The 26,340-nt window shown below is 45.1% G+C and overlaps 1 protein-coding gene across 2 annotated transcripts in view; it reads left to right on the top strand.

Moving 5' to 3' along the window:
• ubr2 (ubiquitin protein ligase E3 component n-recognin 2) overlaps positions 1-25,949 on the top strand; it is a 35,718-nt gene extending 9,769 nt beyond the window's left edge. Inside the window, exons 11-46 of one of the 2 annotated variants that reach the window (XM_071380539.1) lie at positions 2,493-2,591; positions 4,902-5,065; positions 5,223-5,322; positions 5,592-5,720; positions 5,906-6,089; positions 6,214-6,275; positions 6,379-6,489; positions 6,623-6,688; positions 6,793-6,915; positions 7,044-7,107; positions 7,273-7,397; positions 8,950-9,002; positions 9,177-9,328; positions 9,459-9,613; positions 9,753-9,855; positions 10,113-10,222; positions 10,475-10,558; positions 10,665-10,846; positions 11,008-11,207; positions 11,455-11,548; positions 11,733-11,891; positions 13,293-13,384; positions 13,558-13,633; positions 13,799-13,947; positions 14,962-15,017; positions 15,128-15,224; positions 15,393-15,460; positions 16,265-16,400; positions 16,623-16,719; positions 16,898-17,028; positions 17,946-18,054; positions 18,217-18,273; positions 20,477-20,554; positions 22,739-22,909; positions 23,775-23,876; positions 24,094-25,949. In XM_071380539.1, coding sequence (XP_071236640.1) covers positions 2,493-2,591; positions 4,902-5,065; positions 5,223-5,322; positions 5,592-5,720; positions 5,906-6,089; positions 6,214-6,275; positions 6,379-6,489; positions 6,623-6,688; positions 6,793-6,915; positions 7,044-7,107; positions 7,273-7,397; positions 8,950-9,002; positions 9,177-9,328; positions 9,459-9,613; positions 9,753-9,855; positions 10,113-10,222; positions 10,475-10,558; positions 10,665-10,846; positions 11,008-11,207; positions 11,455-11,548; positions 11,733-11,891; positions 13,293-13,384; positions 13,558-13,633; positions 13,799-13,947; positions 14,962-15,017; positions 15,128-15,224; positions 15,393-15,460; positions 16,265-16,400; positions 16,623-16,719; positions 16,898-17,028; positions 17,946-18,054; positions 18,217-18,273; positions 20,477-20,554; positions 22,739-22,909; positions 23,775-23,876; positions 24,094-24,235 — 4,080 coding nt within the window. In that variant the 3' untranslated portion in view covers positions 24,236-25,949. Of the gene's footprint in view, positions 1-2,314; positions 2,414-2,492; positions 2,592-4,901; positions 5,066-5,222; positions 5,323-5,591; positions 5,721-5,905; positions 6,090-6,213; positions 6,276-6,378; positions 6,490-6,622; positions 6,689-6,792; positions 6,916-7,043; positions 7,108-7,272; positions 7,398-8,949; positions 9,003-9,176; positions 9,329-9,458; positions 9,614-9,752; positions 9,856-10,112; positions 10,223-10,474; positions 10,559-10,664; positions 10,847-11,007; positions 11,208-11,454; positions 11,549-11,732; positions 11,892-13,292; positions 13,385-13,557; positions 13,634-13,798; positions 13,948-14,961; positions 15,018-15,127; positions 15,225-15,392; positions 15,461-16,264; positions 16,401-16,622; positions 16,720-16,897; positions 17,029-17,945; positions 18,055-18,216; positions 18,274-20,476; positions 20,555-22,738; positions 22,910-23,774; positions 23,877-24,093 lie in introns of both variants that reach the window. The other variant, XM_071380538.1, reaches the window with a different exon arrangement.
• The last annotated feature ends 391 nt before the right edge of the window (positions 25,950-26,340 follow it).

The following is a 26,340-nucleotide window of genomic DNA, read 5'->3' as shown; positions in this document are numbered from 1 at the left end:
GCAGGGGCGAGGACTTAATCCTGATGTACATACAGTTGTAGTTGGAAGTTTACATACACTTTAGCCAAATACATTTAAACTCAGTATTTCACAATTCCTGACGTTTAATCCTAGTAAAAATTCCCTGTTTTAGGTCAGTTAGGATCACCACTTTAGTTTAAGAATGTGAAATGTTAGAATAATAGTAGAGAGAATTATTTTTTTCAGCTTTTATTTCTTTCATCACATTCCCAGTGGGTCAGAAGTTTACATACACTCAATTAGTATCTGGTAGCATTGCCTTTAAAATGTTTTACTTGGGTCAAATGTTTAAGGTAGCCTTCCACCAGCTTCCCACAATAAGTTGGGTGAATTTTGGCCCATTCCTCCTGACAGAGCTGGTGTAACTGAGTCAGGTTTGTGGGCCTCCTTGCTCACACACACTTTTTCAGTTTTGCCCACACATTTTCTATAGGATTGAGGTCAGGGCTTTGTGATGGCCACTCCAATACCTTGACTTTGTTGTCCTTAAGCCATTTTGCCACAACTTTGGAAGCATGCTTGGGGTCATTGTCCATTTGGAAGACCCATTTGTGACCAAGCTTTAACTTCCTGACATGTCTTGAGATGTTGCTTCAATATATCCACATCATTTCCCCCCCTCATGATGCCATCTATTTTGTGAAGTCCTTCCTGCAGCAAAGCAACCCCACAACATGCTGCCACCCCTGTGCTTCACGGTTGGGATGGTGTTCTTCGGCTTGCAAGCCTCCCCCTTTTTTCCTCCAAACATAACGATGGTCATTATGGCCAAACAGTTACATTTTTGTTTCATCAGACCAGAGGACATTTCTCCAAAAAGTAAGATCTTTGTCCCCATGTGCAGTTGCAAACTGTGGCCTTTCAGGTTATGTCGATATAGGACTCGTTTTACTGTGGCTATAGATACTTTTGTACCTGTTTCCTCCAGCAGCTTCACAAGGTTCTTTGCTGTTGTTCTGGGATTGATTCTCACTTTTCGCACCAAAGTATGTTCATCTCTAGGAGACAGAACATGTCTCCTTCCTGAGCGGTATGACAGCTGCGTGGTCCCATTGTTTGTACAGATGAACGTGGTACCTTCAGGCGTTTGGAAATTGCTCAAGGATGAACCAGACTTGTGGAGGTCTGCACTTTTTTTCCTGGGGTCTTGGCTGTTTTCTTTTGATTTTCCCATGATGTCAAGTAAAGAGGCACTGAGTTTGAAGGTAGGCCTTGAAATACATCCACAGGTACACCTCCAATTGACTCAAATGATGTCAATTAGCCTATCAGAAGCTTCTAAAGCCATGACATCATTGTCTGGAATTTTCCAAACTGTTTAAAGGCACAGTCAACTTAGTGTATGTAAACTTCTGACCCACTGCGATTGTGATTAAGTGAAATAATCTGTCTGTAACCAATTGTTGGAAAAATGACTTGTGTCATGCACAAAGTAGATGTCCTAACCGACTTGCCAAAACTATATTTTTTTAACAAGAAATTTGTGGAGTGGTTGAAAAACAAGTTTTAATGACTCCATCCTAAGTGTATGTAAACTTCTGACTTCAACTGTAAGTGCTAGCTCAATGTCTCAAATGTAAATGTATGGTGGAGCTATTGCAGAAAATTGGACACTGTCTTGAATTGAAGTTTGATATGACGGAAGACTGTATTGTATGAATGTGTTGGCACAAGGCCTCAATGGGGGCACTAACTACATCACATCCTTTAACCAGTCCTCCTGGGTGGCTTTCCTCTCAGCCTGCTTGGCGTGTAACTCAGGCCCACACACTCCCGGTCCCTGTCTGACCCCAAAGTCTGCTCTGCTCTCACACACACACACACTCGGAGCCAAGACTCTACAGGTCTCCTGAGCTGAACCTGAGAGCATAGATATATCCGCTCACTAGGTCGCATGAGCTTAGACTCGAAGCCAGGATGTTGGATAAGATGGGCTGCTCAAAATCTTACGTGGAGGAGTATTTAAACCCAAACTTTGATTGGACACAATTGGTCTGATGCTATTCTGGGATTCTATATCTATGCTTTCGGAGACCTGGGTGTTCAAGGGCAGGAGGGCTTCAGAAGCTTAACGGGGAGAAGGATGAAGTTGCCCTTAGACACTGATCTGAGGTCAGTTTTGCTTTCCTCCCAAATGGTTAAGGTTTTTTGATTTGGAGTAAGCTGATCCTAGATCTGTGTCTAGGGGTTACTTCTCCCGGGAGCTTAGAAAATTTTTTGGGGGGGGGGTTGAGGAGAGGGAAAGGGGCCCACGCCCTTTGACCAGGAGGTGAATGTCCCCCTTGTCGTTTAGAATTACCGGCGCCTCCAGACAGATTTTATGGAGGATGATCACGAGCGTGTAGTGTCAGTGACCTCTCTGTCAGTTCAGCTCTTCACCGTCCCCACCATGGTGAGTAACCCCAATCCCACGCCTGACCACACACACACCTTCTCTTCTTCTCTTGTCTTCCACATGCCAACACCATTAGAATTATGAGCGCTTGCAGAGCGACTATGTGAAAGATGACCACGACAGGGAGTTCTCAGTCACTGACCTCTCCGTGCAAATGTTCACAGTGCCCTCCCTGGTGAGTACGGGCCGCAGGGTCGGGGTGAGATAAGATAGTACCATCCGAGATGGGACGCATGCTGAAAACCTCAGGGATCTTAGACTTAGTATGGATGATGTCATGTCCATAGAGAGAAAGTATGGCTATTTAAGTCAGGGGTTCCCAAACTTTTTCACTTGGGGGAGGGGGGGCCCTTCCAGCATTGTGGAACATCCCTTCCCCTCTGCACGCGGCTCACACACGCCACGTCTATTTCTGTGGGCACAAGCACTGTTCATGACACAAACTGTTCACACCTCTGTTGGTGGAGAGAATTTTGGAAGTTTTTAAAGCTTATTTCCTGCAATTCTACACAAATTTTGATAAACTATTAGGCTATTTCTTCATGTTATGAGAGCATCAATGCGCACACCTTCTACTAATATGTAGTAGGTTATAAGCGCGACTGTTCCAAAATACAATCAATTAGCGGCAAAACGCTGTTCTCAAAAGTGACCGGAAATGTGATTATGCATGTAATGCTTTATTATAAAGGTGCATTTCTATGGTGAAAATTATCTTCCCCAAACTTGAAACTCAAGTGCCGCCTATGTATGCCAGTTAGGCTCTACACCGGTTGTAAAGCAGATTAATGTGCTTAATTTTAAGAAGTTATTTGGCCACTTTACAAAACTTATCAAAACATATAGGCCTATGGGCTAGGCTACATGAGGTGTGGAACTGATTTGAAAAAGTCGACAAAGGCATGCTCTGTTTCTTGCCTTACTGCACACAAGCTGGGCATCATTCACAAGTGTTAATATGTTGTTCATAAGTGATAGGCTAATATTGTCACCAATCAAACTTTTCTTAATTTAATGTTGTCTTTACATATACAAAATAATATATGTGTTAAATTAGTTTTGATTTAGAACGGACCATGATCATGCACCTGTCTCGGAATGGGGGGGGGGGGAGCACTTAAATAGGACTCTATTCCCATGGTTCATTTTCATGCCAGCCAGGTAGGTGATGCTCCTTTTGTAAACAAAGTAGTGTGCTTTAATATTAGGGAAGTTGAAAAATAAATATAGTAGGCCTAGTCTTTAGAAAGCTGATGGGATCCTCCTCTTTTTAAGAGGCCATCAACTGTTTTCTCATGCAATTGCATAGCCTATAGAAATGTTGCGTAGCATCAGAGCTTGGAGAAGCCTATTCTATTTACCATGACTAAAAGGCCACATGGAATTTGACTGTGGTCATGACTCGTGACATAATTTAACACGTTCATTAGTGTAACTACGTAAAGTATCACTCGTATTTCATGTCACAACAATTAATCGATACGTATGCTATGATGCTGGTAAAGTTGTCTCGTGCACCTGCCCTTCCTCAAGCTCTGAACTGTGCTGGTCGTTAAAAAAAAGCTAGCAAGCTGATGGATTTGATGCAAACAATGTTCTTTCCCAAAAACACAGCAAAACTACATCTGTTACAGTAGCTTTAGTTAGCAACTATATAGCTAGGTGTCATCTAAAATAACCCTAATTTAGAAGACTTTTACAAGACCACTGTGGTGGTAATACGATCATCGTAACAGCCCTAAACCGGACTGAGTTCCCCGCCGACCCCACAGTTTGGGAACCACTGATCTAAATCATGAGTGCCATCTTAGTTACGTTCCGAATAGCTCCATTCTCAACATTGATTCCTTGAAAAGGGTGTGGCATGCTATACTGACGTTAGATATATGATTTTTTCTTAACGACATTATACAGTCAGCATCCCATTTCATGTCGTAATAACTATAACCATGTCATAGATATGAAAATGTTAAAGAATCGTATGCTATTCCAATTGTATGCTGTAGTGTAATTTAAAGTAACTGTCCAGTGTTACCAGATTTCAATCACCTATAATTAATACAAATGAGTGTACATGGTTTTCCTTCTAGAAAATGGTAACGAAGTATGTTAAAAATAAGCATTTCTGTGTTGGCTTGGTCTGGGTGTATACCGGTCATTAAAAATATTCACCCGAGTAGACTGCTGATTGGCTAGCTCCTCTGAGGAAATGGCAAGTATTTTTTTAAATGGTCTGTTTGAGATACAATGTATCTCTTGGCCACATAGGAGTGAGTATAGGATGAGTCAGCAACATTATTTGGGTATGAGTTAACAGAATATGAACTATTAACAAGTGCCATTTCCACTGGACAGTTACTTTAAGGCTGTAGTGTATTGTCATGTTTTTACATAGATTTGCTTAGATTGTGTGTAGTGGGGATTTGACTCCAGAATGACTCCTGCTACTTGAGGCTCCCTGAACCTCTTCCTTTCCCCGGCCCAGGCGCGCATGCTGATAACAGAGGAGAACCTGATGACCACAATCATCAGGACTTTTGTGGACCACCTGCGCCATCGTGACCTGCAGGGCCGCTTCCAGTTTGAGCGCTACACCGCCCAGCAGGCCTTCAAGTTCCGCCGCGTACAGAGCCTCATTGGAGACCTCAAGTAAGATGCATGTGTGCGGGCGCACACACACACACTCTGGGCAATATAACAGTGTGTGTAGATTAGTTGTGTGAGTGTTAATCAAAGCCAGCATACTGACCACTGTGGAGCGTGTGTTTCGGAATGGGTTGTAAACAATGTTGCTGTGTGTGCGCAGATACGTCCTCATCAGTCGGCCCACAGAGTGGAGTGACCAACTCAGGGAGAAGTTCCTGGAGGGACTCGACACCTTCCTGGAGCTGTTCAAGTGCATGCAGGTAAGGACAGGTCGCCTTATAGTGGTGGTAGGAGACATAGGGAGTTTACAACCCCTCTGGGCATGATTGAGACTGCGCAGCACTGTGCAACAGAACAAATAAGATGGTTGGTAGCCTAGCTAGCCTGCAGGAAAACGTACTTTCACCCGCCCAGTTCTTTCACACCAGAGCAGATGGAGGAGATTAGAGTAATTAGATCCATCCCATGTTTCTAGTTCATTTGGGGTAGTGTTGAGCAGCATCTGTGCTTTCTGTCTTTCCCACCTCAGGGCATGGACCCTGTGGTGAGGCAGGTGGGCCAGCACATAGAGATGGAGCCTGAGTGGGAGGCAGCCTTCACCCTGCAGATGAAGCTCACACATATCATCTCCATGATGCAGGAGTGGTGCGCCACAGATGTGAGTGACTGGACGTATACATGCACGTGTGTGTGTGCACTCATATACACATGAATGTACACACGCTCGCTTTCTCTCACAAACTCACATTCTCAAACGTTCGCTCACAAACACGCAGCCAGCCGCCTTCTCTCACCAGTGTTCCTATTGTTTCATCCCCTGTGTGTTTGTGTGTGTGTGTACAGGAACGTGTGCTGATTGAAGCCTATAAGAAGTGCCTAACAGCCCTTACACACTGCCACAGCGGCTTCACCGATGGAGAGCAGCCAATCACACTGAGCATGTGTGGACATTCTGTGGACACCATCCGTTACTGCGTGTCTCAGGAGAAAGTCAGCATCCACCTGCCTGTTTCCCGCTTACTTGCAGGTAGGACACACACACACACACACACACACACAGCTGAATCACAGACCACTAATGCTTTGGCTTTGATATTGATGAAGAAGAGTCAGCACATTGCTAACATGGTCACTGCTGGTTTTCTGTTTAGGTCTCCACGTTCTCCTCAGTAAGATGGAGGTGGCCTACAGATTCCCTGAGCAGCTTCCACTGGTAAGCATGCAGGAGGAGTGTCTCTGTGTACGGTTGGAACAGGTTCAGCTTGCCTTTTACAAAATGTGTGTGTCTTCTAATGAGTCTCTTGTATGGTCCACAGAGTGAGCTGAGCCCCCCCATGCTGATAGAACACCCCCTTCGCTGCCTGGTCCTCTGTGCCCAAGTGCACGCTGGGATGTGGAGGAGAAATGGCTTCTCATTGGTGAATCAGGTAAAATCGCCCCGTCCGCCACCGTATTGCCTTTCTTCCCCTACGGTGTATACCAGAACTGTAACACACGGTGCGTGTTGCTGTTCTCGTGGTGTTTATAATGAAGAGAGCTCATAGTGTACTCTGGTTGCAGATCTACTACTACCACAATGTCAAGTGCAGAGTGGAGATGTTTGACAAGGACCTCATCATGCTACAGGTCGGTTTGTTTTCACTAACAACCTAATGACGCTTAACGGTCAACAACGTGTTACAGGCTTGAACAAGTGTGTGTGTGTACGTCTATGTTTGTGTTCACTCCAGGCCGGAGCTTCCATGATGGATCCCAACCACTTCCTGATGATAGTCCTGAGCCGCTTCGAGCTCTACCACATCTTCAGCTCCGCCGACTGCAGGAAGAGATACAACAGGGAGAACACCAACAAGGTCTGCTCTCTCACTCACAATGACAACGTCCTTTTGGCTTTTTTTACTCCGTTTGCACTCAGTTTAGGTGTGTGGCGGTGGTGTGTGTGTCCATCTCTGACCGACCTGACTCCCTGCGTCTCTGTTAGGACGTGGTCCAGCAGAACAACACTCTAATAGAGGAGATGCTGCATCTCATCATGATGGTTGTGGGTGAGTGCCCCACTATCCTACCGCTCACTAGGACTTGTTGCCTGGGGTGGGGTTGGGTGGTGTGTGTTTCATCATGTGTTTGTGTACTCGGAGCCTCTGTTTGACTTTCCTTATGTTAACGACGGCGGTGGAGTACCTGATGGGTTTGTGCGTTTGTTGTCTCAGGTGAGCGTTTTGAGGCTGGCGTCGGCCAGGTGGAAGGCTGTGACGAGATCAAGAGGGAGATCATTCACCAGCTGTGTATCAGACCCATGGCCCACAGCGAGCTGGTCAAGGCCCTGCCTGAGAACGTAAGGCTTTGCGCCGCTTTCTGCCCCGTTTTTCTTCCGTCTTTACGTCTCCCTCTCTCTTGCTATCTTTTTCTCTATCTTAGTCTATCTGTTAGCAAGGGTTCAAGTTCTCCATCACTGCGACATATGAGATTTGAGTAGGTTTGTATTTTGGGGGGGGGTTATTATTTTGGGGTAAAAAAACACTCCAGGCCACACTCGAATGTCTAAAACAATAGAAAGTATGTAGAAACGGACCTTTTTTTCTGGGCCGCAAATGATTCTGACAAACCGATTGGTCTTAAAAAAGATAAGTGCGGCCAAACATTTTCTAGACAATCTGAGATCGACTTAAGTTTCAGTCATGGGATTTTTTTGTTTGTTGCTTTAACCCCTGTGTTATTTTGTCTATCTGTTTCTCTCCTTTCCTTCTTGCTCTCTCTTACTATATTTCTCTCACTCTCTTTTTCACCTTCTCTCGCTCTCCCTCACTCCTTTTTTCACCACACATAAGTTCGGGCTAACTGCCCGACTGCAGTTTTCACTTAGAATATCTCGTAACGAGTCATAGCCAACGATATTTAACTAGTGACATAAGCTGTCGTGGCATCTGCTTTGATCGCTCCCATTTCCCATGATCTACACACCATCTGAAGCTTTGGATGAGACTTTTTAACTGTGTGGAATAATAGTGTATCTCTTTGACTACCCTGACACCTAGTGGTGAACCTAGGCAGTGCAGAAGAGTTGCAAACGCTAGTCTAACTAAAATTGTGCGTAATTTGGTCATATGTTTACAGTCTGTCCACAAGAGATTGCACAAACTTTGGCTTAGCTGGGACGCAGGTCAGCCTATCCTGTTTCTGTAGCGTGAGTCAGCTTGATGTATAAGTGTAGACTTTACTGTGAAATGCTTACTTACAAAGCCCTTAACCAACAGTGCAGTTCAAGAAGAGTTAAAAAAATATTTACCAAATAAACTAAAGTTTAAAAAAAATAAAAGTTATAATTTGTACTTGTAGGTAAGGGTGAAGTGATTCTATGTATAGATAATAAACAGCGAGTAGCAGCAGTGTACAAAACAAATGGAGGGGGGGTCAATGTAATAGTCCGGTGGCCATTTTATTAAATGTTCAGCAGTCTTATGGCTTGGGGGTAGAAGCTGTTAAGGAGCCTTTTGGTCACAGACTTGGCGCTCCGATACCGCTTGCCGTGCGGTAGCAGAGAAAACAGTCTAACTTGGGTGACTGGAGTCTCTGACAATTTTATGGGCTTTCCTCTGACACCGCCTATTATTATATAGGTCCTGGATGGCAGGAAGCTTGGCCCCAGTGATGCACTGGGCCGTACGTACTAGCCTCTAGCGCCTTACGTTCAGATGCCGAGCAGTTTCCATACCAGGCGGTGATGCAACCGGTCAGGATGCTCTCGATGGTGCAGCTGTAGAACTTTTTGAGGATCTGGGGACCCATGCCAAATCTTTTCAGTCTCGAGGGGGAAAGGTTTTGTCGTGCCCTCTTCACGACGGTCTTGGTGTGTTTGGAGAGAGGTTGAACTGTTCTCCCTTCCTTAGGAGAACAAGGAGACTGGTATGGAGAGGGTGATCGACTGTGTTGCTTCGTTTAAGTAAGTCGCTTTCTCTAGTTTGTTACATGATGTTTAAACTGACCACCCAGCTTGTTAATGTGAAAGAGTTTGTTCCTGATGACTTGGCTGAATAAAGACAATTAGATATGTATGATGCGCCCATTGGGTCTAGTTGTGTGAGATGTTGGTCACTCGTGTCCTTTTTGCCCACAGGAAGCCTGGCGTGACAGGCAGAGGGCTGTATGAGCTCAGGCCAGAGTGTGCCAAGCAGTTCAACCTCTACTTCCACCACTACTCCCGAGCTGACCAGTCCAAGGCAGAGGAAGCCCAGAGAAAGCTGAAGCGACAGAATGGAGAGGACATGGGTAAAGAGTCTCAGAGAAACCCTCGCCTTTATATACATGAAGCACATCTTTAAATTGAATTGATTATGTAACTATTGTGGTGATTGGTTGTGGTCTTTCAGCTGTCTATCAAGTAATCCGTTTGTTGTAGCCCTGCCTCCTCCGATGCTGCCCCCGTTCTCCCCGCTGTTTGCCAGCCTGGTGAACATTCTGCAGTGTGATGTGCTGCTGGGGATGCTGGGAGCCGTGCTGCAGTGGGCCGTGGAGCCCAGCGGAGGGCACTGGTCAGAGTCCATGCTGCAGAGGGTGAGGGAGACCAGGACCGCACTGTGCGTGCGCTCGTGTGTGTTAGAGAAAGTGTGCGTGTTCCAGTGTCGTACTATGCTTATTTGTAGGCACATTAGAGGCCTCTCTGTCCATAACGTGTGTGTGTGTTTCTCTCCAGGTGCTCCACCTGATAGGCACGGGTCTGCTGGAGGAACAGCAGCAGTTGAAGAACAGCAGTGAAGACCACGACGTCTCTTTCAACTTCACCCTCAAAATCTCCCGTGAGTCAGTCCCTCTTAGCCTGGGTACCAGTCCGAGTTATCGTTAGCCTGAAATCCAGGACCTTTTTTGCTAACTCTCCCTCTCACTCTGAAACTGTAAAACTGAGAGAGGAGAGCTGAAAAATAGAAATCTTAGTAATGTTGCTCAAAATAATAATAGACGTGACACTGTGCAGGTATTCATTTTTTGGGGGGCAACATTAGTTTGATTTCCATTACTTTTTATCTACTGTATTTAACTGCTGTGTGTGTCCTAGGACCAGGGGAAGCCCCCAGTAACACAGCCAGTGTCCTGGCCCTCTTGGAGAACCTACAGAACGCCCCTCACCTGGAGGTCCACAAGGACATGATCCGCTGGATCCTCAAGGTGGGTCCAACATTATTACAACCTCCCCTACCAATGCAACTCTCATAGAAAGACACCGTACAGTTGGTACACTGCAATATTGTACATGCCATGGCCACCAGGAGGCAGCATAGGACAGCGTGCAACTAGTGGTCCCTCGAGACAAATGCATATCCAAAATGACTTCTGTCAGACAAAATAGGAAGATATGTTCTCGTGTTTATATTGATGTCTCACTTTTTGATGAGGTAATAGTATTGTGTCACTGTGCAGATGGTGGCCAGCATTAAGACGATGCGGGAGCTGACTGCCTCCACCTATACGGTGATCGCCAGCGGGAGTCACGGTCAGGAAGAGGTGGGTCGAGCACTTCTAAGAGGAGATGCACCTAGGTGGCATTTTATTTGGTTTCTCGTGAATTTAATAGACAAATATATGGCGTCTGTGTCTTCCCTTCCTGCAGATGGTGTGTGACAAGGACAAGGCGGAGAGGAAGAGGAAGGCGGAGATGGCTCGCCTGCGCAGGGAGAAGATCATGGCCCAGATGTCAGAGATGCAGAGACACTTTATCAACGAGAACAAGGAGCTCTTCCAGCAGAGTCTAGAGGAGCTGGATGCCTCCACCTCTACCTCACTGGAGCACAGGTACTGACAACACACACACACACACACACACACACACACACACACACACACACACACACACACACACAAACACACTTGTATTTCACCACCCAATCCCTACTCTACACTCAATCAAGCTCTATAAGCTGTCTCTCACCTGCCCCCCCCTCTCTCTCCTGCAGCCCCACTTCATCAGATGCAGCCCTGGCGTGTGTGGGCCCCAGGCGGTCACGTCCCAGGGAGAAGAGGCAGGTTGTTACGTGTATCCTGTGCCAGGAGGAGCAGGAGATCAGGGCTGACAGCAAGGCCATGGTGCTGGCTGCCTTCGTCCAGCGCTCCACCGTCATGTCCAAGAACCGCAAGAGACCGCCGCACGACCCCGGTGAGAGAAAGAGACTGGAGGGCACAAAGATGGGTAGAATTTGCCCTTAGGTACAGATCTAGGATCAGCTTACCTTCCCTCAAGTCCTAATCTTAACTATTGGGGGGGGTTAAACTGACCTTAGATCAGTGTCAAGAAGCAACTTCATCCTATCCCCTAGACCACAGATTGAAGGATGTATAGTCTTTGTGTTTTGTCTGTGAATGATATACTAGCATTGCTTGACTTACCTGCTTGTGTTTTCCAGAGCATTACGACCCTCTCTTCATGCACCCTGACCTGTCGTTTGGCACACACACAGGCAGCTGTGGCCACATCATGCACTCTCACTGTTGGCAGAGGTGAGCCAGACTCAGGGTTCTACAACAACCTGGGCCTACAGCGCTGGGGCAGGGCAGTATGACACATACAGGGGGTTGTGTTAAATGGAACGTTTGGATCTTGAGGATTCAGTGGGCCTGTGGAGTTGACTGTTGGTTGGGTTTAAAACTCAATAGTTGTCGTCTCCTGTGTGTGTGTGTGCAGGTATTTTGAGGCGGTGCAGGCCAAGGAGCAGCGGCGTCAACAGCGACTGCGCGTCCACACCAGCTACGATGTGGGGAACGGGGAGTTCCTGTGTCCGCTGTGCGAGTGCCTCAGTAACACTGTCATTCCACTGCTCCCCGGCACCAAGGGCTCCAACAGGTACCCAATCACACTATATCATAATAATATATGCCTTTTAGCAGTCGCTTTTACCCAAAGCGACTTGGTCATGCTGCATACATTTAACTTACGGGTGAACCCTCTATCCTAGCGTTGCAAGCGCCAACTCCGCTACAGAGGACACGCGCGCGTTAATTTGGTGTGCATCTCTCATAGTCTAATTTGGTTTGCTTTCCGTTACCTGTGCTCATCTGAAAATGATGGATAAGTGAATGCAGATAGTGAATTCTCAATGGGAATTTGCTTTCACCCGTCCAGTTCCTTCAGATCGGTGCAGATGAAGGGGACGAGAGGAATCCGCTTAAGACTACTGGGATGCAGGAAACCACACTTGACTGGTACAGGGTCACAGTGACCACACACTGATTAGCGGTTGTCACAAGATGAACCCACTCTGGTCCCTCGCCTCTCATTCACCTCCAACCAGTCCATCCCCCCAATTAAACCAGTGTAATTCCTTTCAAGAGTTCTGATGTCAACAGTACCACTCCTCTCACGTGAGGTCAAGGCTCACTCGGCACTAACGCTCAGTCGTCACCTCCACAACTACACAGAGGTCATTCAGATCGTTTACACTTTCACATAGAGAACGCTGAGAAAAGGTTTCAAGAGAAAAGACCATGCTAGCAAATGTATGTGTTCGTTCTTTTTATACAATTCAGGTCATTATTGTTAAATAAAATATGTTCTGAATGACTTACCTGGTTAAATAAATTATTATTCAAAGAATGGTTCTGATGCATGTACAAAACATTAGGAACACCTGCTCTTTCCATGACGTATACTGACCAGGTGAATCCAGGTAAAAGCTATGATCCCTTATTAATTTAACTTGTTAAATCCACTTCAATCAGTGTAGATGAAAAAGAGACAGGTTAAAGAAGGATTTTTAAGCCTTGAGACAATTGAGACATGGCTTGGTTATGTGTGCCATTCAGAGGGTGAATGGGCAAGACAAAAGATTGAAGTGCCTTTGAACGGGGTATGGTAGTAGGTGCCAGGCACACTAGTTTGTGTCAAGAACTGCACCGCTGCTGGGGTTTTCATGCTCAACAGTTTACCGTATGTATCAAGGAAGGTCCACCACCCAAAGGACATCTGGCCAACTTGACAGCTGTGGGAAGCATTGGAGTCCACATGGGCCAGCATCCCTGTGGAACGCTTTCGACACCTTGTAGAGTCTATGCCCACGACCAAAGGGGGTGCAATGCAATAATAAGGTGTTCCTAGCGTTTTGTAAACTCGGTGTATACCAACAGCCTTGTTATTAGCATGCCAAATGAAGAAGCAATGGCCAGCCCATATTTGTATGCTTCTCCAGAAGTGTGACAATGAGTAGGTCAGTCCACTGACCAGTCGCCTTCTCTTTCCTCTCTCCAGTTGTGAGCAGCCTGGTCTGGGTCAGTGGCTAAAGATCAGTGGTCAGCAGATCAAGGCCATGCACTCTGCCCACAGGAAACTCCAGCCCGTCGGTGAGTTCCTTCCCGCGCAGATCATTCTCATCATCGCACCACACATTCATACGTTCAACGTAACACATTAGAGGTCACTGTATATCAGCATTGAGATGAAAGTGTTTCTGAGGTGATATACGACAGAATGTGTCTATGCGTTCACGTTATGTCACTAACCTGTGTGTGTGTAGGTGTTGACGCTGTTGAAGAGATGGTAGAAGAGGGGTGCCCTGCCCCTGAGAGTTTTAGGATAGACTACACGCCCATGTAAGTGACTGCTCATGACTGACACTGTAACCCATTTTATGAGAGAAAGATACTTTTTGGGCTCCGGGCAGTTGACAATGTCTTAAAGAGTAAACCAAGACATCTTTGGGTTAGTTCGATTGGCTTCCTCTGATTTTGATGTTGTTCACGTACCCGTCTCTTCAGGAGTCCTTACTCCAGCACCATAAAGGAGATGCTGACGACGTTTGGGACGGCGACCTACAAAGTTGGCCTTAAGGTGCACCCCAACGAGCAGGACCCCCGCGTGCCCATCATGTGCTGGGGCAGCTGTGCCTACACCATCCAGTCTATCGGTAATACACACACAGACAGAAAAAAAAGATGATTGACAAGAATTAGAGAACCAACATAGTTTGACCTTACTAAGGTACGCTAGCGTCCCACCTGGCCAACATCCAGTGAAATTGCAGAGCGCCAAATTCAAAAACAGAAATACTCATTATAAAAAGTCATAAAACATACAAGTGTTATACATAGGTTTAAAGATGAACTTCTTGTTAATCCAACCACGGTGTCAGATTTCAAAAAGGCTTTACGGCGAAAGCATACCATGCGATTATCTGAGAACAGCGCCCAGCAGACAAATCATTACAAACAGTAACCAGCCAAGTAGAAGAGTTACACAAGTCAGAAATGGAGAATCACTTACCTCTGATGATCTTCATATGGTTGCGCTCAGAAGACATTCATTTACTCAATAAATGTTCGTTTTGCTTGATAAAGTCTCTCTTTATATCCAAAAACCTCCGTTCTGTTCGCGTTTTCTTCAGTAATCCACAGGCTCAAACGCAGTCACAACAAGCAGACGAAAAATCCAAATAGTATCCGTGAAGTTCGTAGAAACATGTCAAACGATGTTTATAATCATACCTAAGGTTGTTTTTAGCCTAAATAATCGATAATATTTCAACCGGACAATAACGTCGTCAACATAAAAGGTAAACAAGAAAGGCGAGCTCTCGGTCGCGCTCTTGAAAAAGCTGTGACACTGTAGGGTCCAGTCATTCAGACTGGTCTTACTCCCTCATTTGTCAGAATACAAGCCTGAAACAATTTCTAAAGACTGTTGACATCTAGTGGAAGGCATAGGAAGTGCAATATTAGTCCTAAGTCGATGGATACTGTAAAGGCATTCAATAGAAAACTACAAAAATAAAAAAAATCCTACTTCCTGGATGGATTTTTCTCAGGTTTTCGCCTGCCAAATCAGTTCAATTAATATGTTGCTGAGAATGGTCCACAGATGTCCAAACACAACATTTGTTTCTCTCATTGTGATGTTCAATGTTTCTTCTTTCATTTTGCAGAGCGACTGTTGGTGGACGAGGAGAAGCCTTTATTTGGAAGTTTACCTTGCAGACAGGTAAACGACGACAACCTCTCCTTCTAACCTATGAGTCACTGGACTTCTAGGAAGTAGTGTTATGCGGAGAGGTGCTGAGACATATTTGACACCGGTGTTTGTGTGTGCAGGATGACTGCCTGAGCTCCCTGGCCAGGTTTGGCTCAGCGTGTTGGACTGCAGCCTCTCAGCCCTCCGTGCAGGGCCACTACATCAGACTGGTAGCAGGTAGGAGAGACACTGTCGACGGGCACCTGCAGGGCCAGTAGGCTGGTCTTTTCAGTGCCTGAATTCAAATTCACATGTTGTGTTAATGTTGTATATGTTAAGGCTTTTTTTTGGTCTAGGCATTTGAGTTGTATAGTTTTATTGATGGGGTGTGTGTGTTTTGTGTAGCATTGATTCCAGACCCCCAGGTGGAGACCTCTCCCTGTATCCTGGACATAGACATGTTGCACCTTCTGGTGAGTCCCCGTCCATCAGACATACAGAACCAGCCAAAAGTTTGGACACACCTACTCATTCAAGGGTTTTTCTTTATTTTTACATTTTCTACATTGTAGAATAATAGTGAAGACACATGGAATCATGTAGTAACCAAAAAAGTGTTAAACATATCAAAATATATTTTAGATTCTTCAAAGTAGCCACCCTTTGCCTTGATGACAGCTTTGCACACTCATGGCATTATCTCAACCAGCTTTATGGGGTAGTTACCTGGAATGCATTTCAATGAACAGGTGTGCCTTGTTAATTTGCGGAATTTATTTCCTTAATGCGTTTGAGCCAATCAGTTGTGTTGTGACAAGGTATGCGTGGTATATCGAAGATGGCCCTATTTAGTAAAATACCAAGTCCATATTATGGCGTGTCCTAACTTTTGACTGGTACTATACATGCCAAGTGGTATATCATATCTCTGGGCTCCCAGATCATAAGCGAACCAATTGTTGACTCTGACCATAAAACATTAATAATGTTTACATACTGCTATACTCATTTCATATGTATATACTGTATTATATTCTACTGTATTTTAGTCAATGCCACTCTGACAATGCTCGTTCTGATATTTATATATTCATTCCATTATTTAATTTTTAGATTTGTGTGTGTAGTTGTAAATTGTTACATATTATTGCACTGTTGGAGCTAGGAACACAAGCATTTCGCTACACCCGCAATAACATCTGCTAAATATGTGTATGTGAGCAATAAAATGTGATTTTTGTGTATAAGTGTTAAGTCAATACCGATCCCTCTCTCAGGTGAGTGTGGTGCTGTCTTACGGGTCGGTCCATTCCCAGGACTCTTCAGGGCTGAGCGTAGACGCTGTCCAGCTGCACTTCTTCCACCTCATCACTGTGGCTCACATGGTCCAGATGCTGCTCACGTCAGGCCCAGGTAAGGAGAGAGAGCACCCTACACCTGGACAGGGTGTGTGTGTGGAAATGTGTCTGCATGCATATTAAAGCTCTCTCAACCCCAGCTAAAATCTTACCTTTTGGATAGTTGAGGAGAGGGTACTTACGAGTCGTCGAAGTTAACCGCTGTCAAACATGAAACGTGTTTGTACGGCGTAGAGAAAGGACCAAACATGTACGTTGTGTGTGTGTGTGTCAACAGAGGAGGTGACCATGGAGCAGGAGAGTGGGGGAGCAGAGAGGGAAGAGGAGGAGGACATCTGTGCTCTCTACAACACCCTCAGAACACACCTGGGAAGGTGAGGCGACACTGACTCTGTAGCTATGACACGTTGCCGTGAACCCCCCCCAGACTACACCCTCGTCTACCCTATCCACCAAGCAGCCAGCTTTTCCCCCAGTATTGTCGCGGTAATGCGCGCGTTGTGCTTGAACCATGCTGTGAGTGATTTTTCTAATGTGTGTGTGTGGTGACAGTTCCCTGCCTGAGGTGGGCTCTGGTTGGCACCTGTGGCGTTGCGTGAAGACTGGCATCTTGCCCTACCTGAGAGGAGCTGCACTCTTCTTCCACCACCTTAACGGGGTTCCTACACCCCCAGAGCTGCATGGTAACTACAACATGGATACGCACACACACAGGGCTGGCACGCTAATTGTATAATCGTGTAACCAATGATTATGGGTGAAGACCGTGAATAAGAGCTGCCATAACGCTTCAATCCTTTCATTTGAAATAATATTTGACGCAATGGCAGTAGTGTAAAAGAATGATAATCTGTCTAGATATCCAACTGTCTCCATTTCCTCCCAACGTACACTCTCCTTCAGAAATGCACTCCCTTTGACGCTGTAGCCAGTATTATCTGTACCAGCTACAGTAGGAATAATTATCTGGTTTGTAAAGGTGTTAAAAAGATGCTGAAATCTGACCTGAATCACCGCTGTCTGCTTGGTGAGTGTGGGACATTTTATAAGCGAAAGTGAATCGTCAATGTTATAAAAACCGAAGTTCGCGAACGTTAAGGGCTCGATTCAATCCATATCGCCAAAGTTCAGCACTATAGCGCGCTTGGAATTTTAAATGTAATTTCCGGTTGAGCCGACATGCAGCATTTACCATAAAGAGTCTCCCTGTGAATGCGGGAACATTGCCTTTAAATTTCAATCGCGCTATTATTGCACTGAACTTCAGCTGTATGGATTGAATCGAGAGCCAAGTCTGTAGGCGTGACCCAAAGGCATGACCACTGCGTGATAGATTGTTTACTCCGGTTGCTAGGCAACACACCACAAGTGGGCCACTGCTACAGCAGCGGAGAGGAGAGACAATTAGCGCGTGCTTTTAATTTAGCAGTTTAAACAGTTATAACGGTGATTGTGGTTATTCCATGATAGGCACAGCCTTACACTTATATTCAAGTGTGTGTATCTCTCACACACTTTTACACTCTTACTGATCTTTGAACACGTACACTGTACCAAACGGAGCCATGCTGTTGATGTTCACTCTCGGTGTCTCTTCTAGCTCTGTGTCCTGGTCAGTGGGAGGTGCTGTGTGGATACCTCAGTCTGCCCTCCAACCTGCTTCAGCTTTACCACAGTCAGAAGGAGCTACTGGAGCCCTTACTGCACGGGTAAGAGTCTCCTTCGCTCGCGCCAGTAACCTGTCTTTTCTCCTCTTGTATCCTCTGAATGGTTCAGAAGTGCCAGCTGCATGACTGATTGTACTGTATGTCATAGTCACACTGATGGGGGAAAGTTTATTTCATTTAGCATCTTGTCCTCCTGTCCTGTAGGTGGTGCTCTCACCCAGGTGTACGACAGACCCTCCAGGGAGGTGGCGTTCTCGTGAGGTCAGTGCTGCTATTTTACTGTGATATGATGGGTTGAATACTCTGATTATAATATGTGGTACAGTGTTAATTTTGGCAGCTATTTTCGTTTTAGACTTTATGACTAAAATACATTTGTCATGTCAGACTTATTAGTTTCAGTCGACCAAAACTCTAGACAATTTTAGTGTAGTTTTAGCCAGTCATGTTAGTCGCATATTAGTCAATGCATTTTATTTCATGAAATAAATAATATTTACCTTTTTTACTTCCATCATATGCACATTAAAGGTATTATGGCTAACTTTGCTTCCCCTTGAGGAAGCTAGGTGAATAACCACTCGCCCCCCTCCCCCGCATCCCATTTCCTGGTAACATGGTGGAGATTCGCCCTGGAGTCTTTACTTTTAGTTTTATCCACCAGCTTCAAACAGCTGAAAATATGATATTTTTATTTATTGAATACATTTTACTGCGATTTTAGATTTGAGAGTGTAGAGAATCACTGCACAGTGCTTGTTTTCTCACAAAAACTGAAATTGAGTGAACAGTGTAGAATTTAAGTAACCAGGAAATGGCAGTGATTTCTACATGTTGGACGCCTGCTATTTTCAGTTTATGCTCAAGGAGAAGATCAAAATAAAATGTTATTCTTTACATGCTTTAAAAAAAAAAACAGTGCAGAGAAAGAAAATGGAAAAATAATAGAAAAGTAAAACACGTACAAATAGATACACAATGAGTAACAATAACTTGGCTATATACAAGGAGTACCGGTACCGAGTTGATGTGCAGGGGTACAAGGTAGATATGTTCAAATACTGTAGCCAGGAATAAAGTGGCGGATAGTAAACAGTAGCAGCAGTGTATGTGATGAGTTAGTCTGAGTAGCTATTTGGTTAACTATTTAGGAGGCTTATGGCTTGGGTGTAGAAGCTGTTCAGGGTCCTGTTGGTTACAGATTTGGTACATCGGTACAACTTGCCGTGTGGTAGCAGAGAGAAACGTATGTGACTTGGGTGGCTGGAGTCTTTGAAAATGTTTAGGGCCTTCCTCTGACACCGCCTGCTATAGAGGTCCTCGATAGCAGGGAGCTCGGCCCCAGTGACGTACTGGGACGTCGGCACTACCCAAGCAGTTGCCATACCAAGCGGTGATGCAGCCAGTCAAGATACTCTGTGGTGCAGCTGTATAACTTTTTGAAGATCTGCAGGCCTATGACAAATCTTTTCAGCCTCCCGAGGGAAAAGAGGCGTTGTGGTGCCCTCTTCACGACTGTGTTGGTTTGTTTGGACCCACTACAGCCCCGTCGATGTTAATGGGGGCCTGTTCGGCCTGCCTTTTCCTGTAGTCCACAATCCGCTCGTGGACTGTCCCTCAATGTCTTGCTGATAGTAGTGTTGGAATCGTGCACGGCCACGCAGTCGTGGTTGAACAGGGAGTACAGGATGGGGATATATGCACGCACTCCTGAGGGGCCCCCGTGTTGAGGGTCAGCGTGGCAGATGTGTTGTTGCCTACCCTCACCACCTGGGGGCGTTCCATCAGGAAGTCCAGGATCCAGTTGCAGAGGATTGACCATGCCGTTGATTCCCTTAAAGAGGGGAAAATCTGAGCTTTCCAACATTGCCAGAAATGTTACTTTACTCCTAATATTCAGCGAATACTGTAGCATTCATAGGTCCAATCGGGAAAAAACTGCACGTGTATTTGCGGAACGCGACAAGACATGAGTAAAAGAGCACGTAGGAAAATAGTTGACATGATCAATGCAAAAATAGCCTACATGAAAGTAAGACAGAGTTAACATTGTTCTGCGTATCATATCAAAAGATTGACGAGTGACTGAAGTGACCGCCCGGGAGCTGTGTGGGAGAGCAGATCAGCTCAATCAGACCGCGCACCTGAAAGACGTTACTTATGCCAATGAGAGGATGGCATTAAACATTCTGCAAAGGCATGCATGCTTATGATTGGACAAAACGGATGAATAGGAGCTTCATGTCGAATTGAATGTCCTTAAGTCTCGCAAGGAATTCTCGTAACACATTCATGGCGTCTCGTTAACGGCAGGAAAAATATGTTGACCAATATTTTTCGTCATAGTTATTGTTGACGAAATTAACACTGGTGTGGTCGAGTTTTTTTATTTTTTAGAACTGTACAGAATTTGTTGTTGATAATGTTAAGAGCTCTAGGGCTGACCAATTCTTCCTCTGTTCAGTTTCCCTCGGGAGTCCAACAGCCTGATTGACCTCCCAGATGACTACAGTGCCCTCATAAACCAAGCATCCAGCTTCACGTGAGTGCCCAGCGAACAACTGTCATTGGTGCATCAGAGATGTCATAGCATAGCCTTGCAAAATTACAATCGGGAGCAATTGGATGTCATTGCTCTCCTTCCTGTCCTATGGAAGACCTTTTAGAGTGAATGTCTAATACAGTTGCGGTCAAATATATAGGACCTATTGCACTTTTCTTAAATAATTCCCTATTTCTTCTCAAATAAGTTGAAATTGAAAACTGTAGGTCTCCACACCTTATTGGATTTTCAACATTGCAGAACCAATGACATTTTTTATAAACTTAAGTTTACAATTAATCATTTAGAAAATAGACAAATTGCAGGGACAAAATGATTGGCACCCTGGTGCTAGTATTTGGTTGCACAGCCTTTGGCCAAGATAACTGCCGACAAATGCTTCTTGTAGCCATCATTGAGCTTGCTGTACCTTTTTCTACTGGCAATTTGGCCCACTTCAGCAGCAAACTGCTCTAAATCATCAGTGTTTGAGGGGTGAAATACAGGCGGGAAATACACGTTTTAAATAGATTGGTCAAAAGAACAGACAACTCTCAACTGTTGTCTGTTCTTTAAACCAATCTATTTAAAACGTGTATTTTTCCCTATATAGACACACCCTATCTGAATCACTTCCATAACCTATGAGAGCTGAGAACAGCAGTTGGTGGAAGGCACCCCTCAAACACTGATGATTTGTTTGAGTTTGGGACAGCCCTAGTAATGTTTAAATACATTGCTGTAATAACTTCATTAAACAGTGTTAGTTTCATCAGCTGTTTTACAACATGATATAAAACACAGCAAAAACAGAATTTTGACTGCATTGGGCCTTTAAGAAATGTTCAAGGGTGGGCAAAATGATATGGACATCTGCTCACTGAACCTCCACATTTCAATATCATGAGCATTAATACGGAGTTGGTCCCCCCTTTGCTGCCATAACAGCCTCCACTTTTATGGGAAGGCTTTCCACTAAATGTTGGAACATTGCTGCGGGGATTTGCTTCCATTCAGCCGCGAGCATTAGTGAGGTCGGGCACTGACATTGGGTGATTAGGTCTGGCTCACAGTCGGCATTCCAATTCATCCCAAAGGTGTTTGATGGGGTTGAAGTCAGGGCTCTGTGCAGGCCAGTCAAGTTCTTCCACACTGATCTCGACAAACCATTTCTATATGGACCTCGCTTTGTTCATGGGGGCAGCTCCAGACCATTTTTCCTCCTCCACCAAACTTTACAGTTGGCACTATGCATTGGGGCAGGTAGCGTTCTCCTGGCATCCGACAAACCCAAAATCGTCTGTCGGACTGCCAGATGGTGAATCTGGTCCTCCGGTGGGGCTCAGTTGGCAGAGCATGGCACTTGCAACATCAGGGTTGTGGGTTTGATTCCCATGGGAGACCAGTATGAAAAAATACAAAAATGTATACTCTCACTATTTGTAAGTCAAATTTTATTTCACATGCACCGAATACAACAGCTGTAGACCTTACTGTGAAATATTTACTAAATAAACTAAAGTAAACAATAAAATAAAAAGTAACACAATAAATAATATCGAGGCTATATACAGGGGGTACTGGTACTGAGTCAATGTGCGGGGGTACAGATTAGTCAAATGTGTACAGTGACTGGATAAGAGTGTTTCCACCGCTCCAGAGTCCAATGGCGGCGAGCTTTACACCACTCCAACCAACACTTGGCGTTGCGCATGGTGATCTTCGGCTTGTGTGCGGCTGCTCGGCCATGGAAACCCATTTCTTGAAGCTTCCGACAAACAGTTCTCCCGTGCGCTAAAGCACACGGCGGTCCCATTCTGTGAGCTTGTGGCCTACCACTTTGCGGCTGAGCCGTTGTTGCTCCTATACATTTCCACTTCACATTAACGGCGCTTACAGTTGACGGGGGCAGCTCTAGCCGGGCAGACATTTGACTCACTGACTTGTTGGAAAGGTGGCATCCTATGACTGTGCCACGTTGAAAGTCACTGAGCTCTTCAGTATAGGACATTCTATTGCCAATCTTTGTCTATGGAGATTGAATGGCTGTGTGCTCGATTTTATACATCTGTGTGGCTGAAATAGCCGAACCCCTTCAAAATGAGTGGATATCTACATACCTTTTGGCCATGTAGTGTATTTGGCCCCAACTGTGTGTTTATGCTCTCCTCGCTCTCCCCCCAGGTGCCCTAAGTCGGGTGGGGATAAGTCCCGTGCGCCCACCCTGTGCCTGGTGTGTGGTTCCATGCTGTGTTCTCAGAGCTACTGCTGCCAGACAGAGCTAGATGGAGAGGACGTGGGAGCCTGCACCGCGCACACCTTCGCCTGCGGAGCCGGAGTAGGCATCTTCCTCAGGTACAGACCCGTGTGTGTGTGCGCCTGTATACAGTGGGGTCTGGAATTATTGGATGCCTTGATAAAGATGAGCAGAAAAAGACTGTATAAAGTAAATACTACTGAGCTATATTGTATGCCCCAAAAATATATACACGTTATTGTATACTTATACATTTGCTCAGAGAATGAATTTGTTTAACAAGTAATACTAAAAAATACATCTGAAAGATGATTGGATCCCCTGTTTTCAGTACTCTAGCACCCTCTCCTGGCGAGGATAACAACACTGAGCCTTTTTCTACAATGTTTTCTGAGTTAGAGAACACATTGGGAGGGATCTGAGACCATTTCTCCATACAGAATCTTTCCAGATCCTTGATATCCTTTTGTCTGCTCTGTTCAATTCAAACCACAGGTTTTCAATGGGGTTCAAGTCTGGAGACTGAGATGGCCATAGCAAAATGTTAATTTTGTGGTCAATTAACCATTTCTTTGTGGATTTTGATGTGTGCTTGGGGTTATTGTCTTGCTGGAAGATCCACTTGCAGCCAAGTTTCAGCCTCCTGGCAGAGGAACCAGGTGTTTGGCTAAAATGTCCTGGTACTGGGTAAAGTTCATGATGCTGTTGACCTTAACAAGAGTCCCAGGACCAGTGGAAGCCAAATAGCCCAATCACATCAAAGATCCCCCACCATGTTTTACAGTAGGGTTGAGTGTTTTTCTGCATATTGTTCTTTCGATTGACAAACCCACCATTAGTGTGCGTGGTCAAAGACCTCTATTTTCATTTCACTCCAAGCACAAAGAAATGGTTACTTGACAACAAAAAAAACTACAAATTCGTTCAGAGTGTGCAAGTATAATGCTATCCTTTCTGTTACAGAGTGCGAGAGAGCCAGGTTCTGTTCCTGGCTGGTAAAACTAAGGGCTGTTTCTACGCTCCTCCTTACCTGGATGACTATGGAGAGACGGACCAGGGCCTAAGGTGAACAACACTGCACATTCACTCATTACACTACAGCAGTGGTTCTCAAAATGGCTTCTCAAACGGTTGGAACAGACACCAGCGCTCATTAGAATTCCCCAGAAGCAACTTTGAGACCCACTGCTGTAAATGTTATTGATCTCTGCTGAAAGGTGTCCAGTAGTGTGTGTTGCTGTGCTCCGCTGTTTGAAAGCCTTGCATCTCTGTGTTTATCCAGGCGGGGGAACCCATTGCACCTGTGCCGCCAGCGCTACCGCAAGATCCAGAAGCTGTGGCGCCAGCACAGCGTCACAGAGGAAATAGGCCACGCCCAGGAGGCCAACCAGACCCTGGTGGGTATCGACTGGCAGCACCTGTGATGTCATAGGTTACTATAGGTCCCACCCACCAGAGTCGGATACACCCCTTCTCCCAACATGGGGGACTCTGCACATGAGAGAGCAGCAGTATGGTGGACATGGCAACAGAGCCCCACCTCTCTCGCTCCTCCCTCTCTAACCCCTCTGTCGGGGAGTGGATGTATGTTTTTCTCCTTTTCTTTTTGCTGTTTCTCCCTGGAAAGAATGTGTTCCTCTATTTTCTTTCTGATTTAATATAAAATATATATATATTATAAAGCATATAGCTGACACATCGGGCCGCCGGGGTCGGGTGCAACATGAATACTCCAGAGTATAACTTCTTTATAGGAATGTTATTTAATTTCTGCCTATTCAAATACGATTTAAATTATTTCTAAGGTAGATAGATGGCTGCCGTGTTGGATTGCTTTGATACTAAACATTTTGAGTAAGCACAAGGTTTTCATCCTTGCTTTTGTCAGCCAGTGACTGCTCATTTCAGAGTTTGGGCCAAAATCTCATCTGATAGGTCTATAGGTGAGGTCAGATTGTGCCCAATTCTGTTTCAATTCCTTTGAATTTAAGTTTGAACTCAAGAGCCGAAAAATCCGAATTGGAAATAAATAGTGCTTTTCAGCTTTGAATTAGAATTTCAATTCAAGTCCTGAAATTGATTGACCCCAACGCGCTATGTGAGAGCCACTGCTGACCCATTGCAGTGTGGGGGTTACATTCTCCCCCCTGCTGCAATCATTGAATACTTTCTCCAGTCTGATGGACACCCAAATACACAGTGCAGTAACACACCAGTGTTTGCGTGTTGTAACTCCCGAGGGCCTGTTTTGGTTTTTCAATTTGTCCGTGTGTATGTTGGCGTGCGTGTGAAATCTTTTTGCAGGTTATGTTTATGTGCGTTTTGAATGTGTCCAGACTGTTCGTTGTCAACTATTCGTTTTTTAACACTATATTTAAGGAAACCTGATATGAGCCTTTACCGCAAGGCTGTCTCTTCCTTTTGTGGTAATATGTGGTTGGTTGGAGAGCCATGTATTCTCTTTAACTTTTTATCTGACGTGGATGTTGTGCATTGATGGGGTTTGTTTGTTTGTTTTGGTAATTGTTTTTGTATTGTCATTTTTTGGATCTCTGAGAAGAGTGCAGGAACATATCCCTTTAACCTTTTTTCATGTATGGACTGTGAAGTTGTCATAAGTAGGGCCTGTGGGTTTGCCTGACGACCTGACCTGGAAAACAACTCTGGACCTAGCTTTAGCCTATAAGTAAAGGCCAGAGTTGTGTTTTTGGTCAGGTAGTCCTATCCCTAATCATAAGGTTGTCTCTGGACTGTACCATTACCACACCTACAGAGGGGGCAGCAGTGTGTGACATGACAGGTAGACTGAAATATCATCCTTAAGCTCAGAAACTTAACAGGATAATCACACGCAGGCACTTTAGAGGAACGCGCACACACACACACAAACACACACACACTGCTCTCTGATGCAGGGTCTCCCTGATGCTGGGACCTGACGCTCTATAATTCTTCCTCCTATCACTCCTTTGGCATATTCTCATGGTAACCATCCACACCCCCATTCTTCAACACACTCCCAATATCGAGGCTGCATCATTATTTTCATGTCACAGACTTGTTAATATGTTAATTATTGTATAAATGAGTACATTGTACTATATTGTAAAATGATACCTAATTAAAAAGGAAAAGGAATGCCCAAGTCTTGTCTATTTGTGAGGTGTACTTTGAATTAGTCACTAGATGATGATGGGAGGGCTGGGGGGGTAATAGATGCGGTAGAGAGATCAATCGAACTCGACCAAAACAATGGAAGTGCCTTGGCAACGCTACTCACGCGTTCCCACATGGGGGAAAGTTTCAGAATCTCCTCATTGCCCCCCCATCAAAATTAGCATACATTTAGGCTATATGTACACACTGTTGAGGTAAAAATTGGGGTATAATGCTGTATGGATGTCAACCTCGATACATGTTCATGTCATCTTCACCAATCAACTGCATTACACTTAAAGACAGCTTCAAGACTTAATCAAGTAGCACCACTGATTTCTAGATGGCTACACGTAAACTCACTCACTTGTAC

This window comes from Salvelinus alpinus, chromosome 32 (genome assembly GCF_045679555.1).
Source record: "Salvelinus alpinus chromosome 32, SLU_Salpinus.1, whole genome shotgun sequence".
Taxonomy (NCBI): domain Eukaryota; kingdom Metazoa; phylum Chordata; class Actinopteri; order Salmoniformes; family Salmonidae; genus Salvelinus; species Salvelinus alpinus.
Note: the sequence above shows the minus strand (reverse complement) of the source record. Positions and strands in the feature narration are given on the sequence as shown.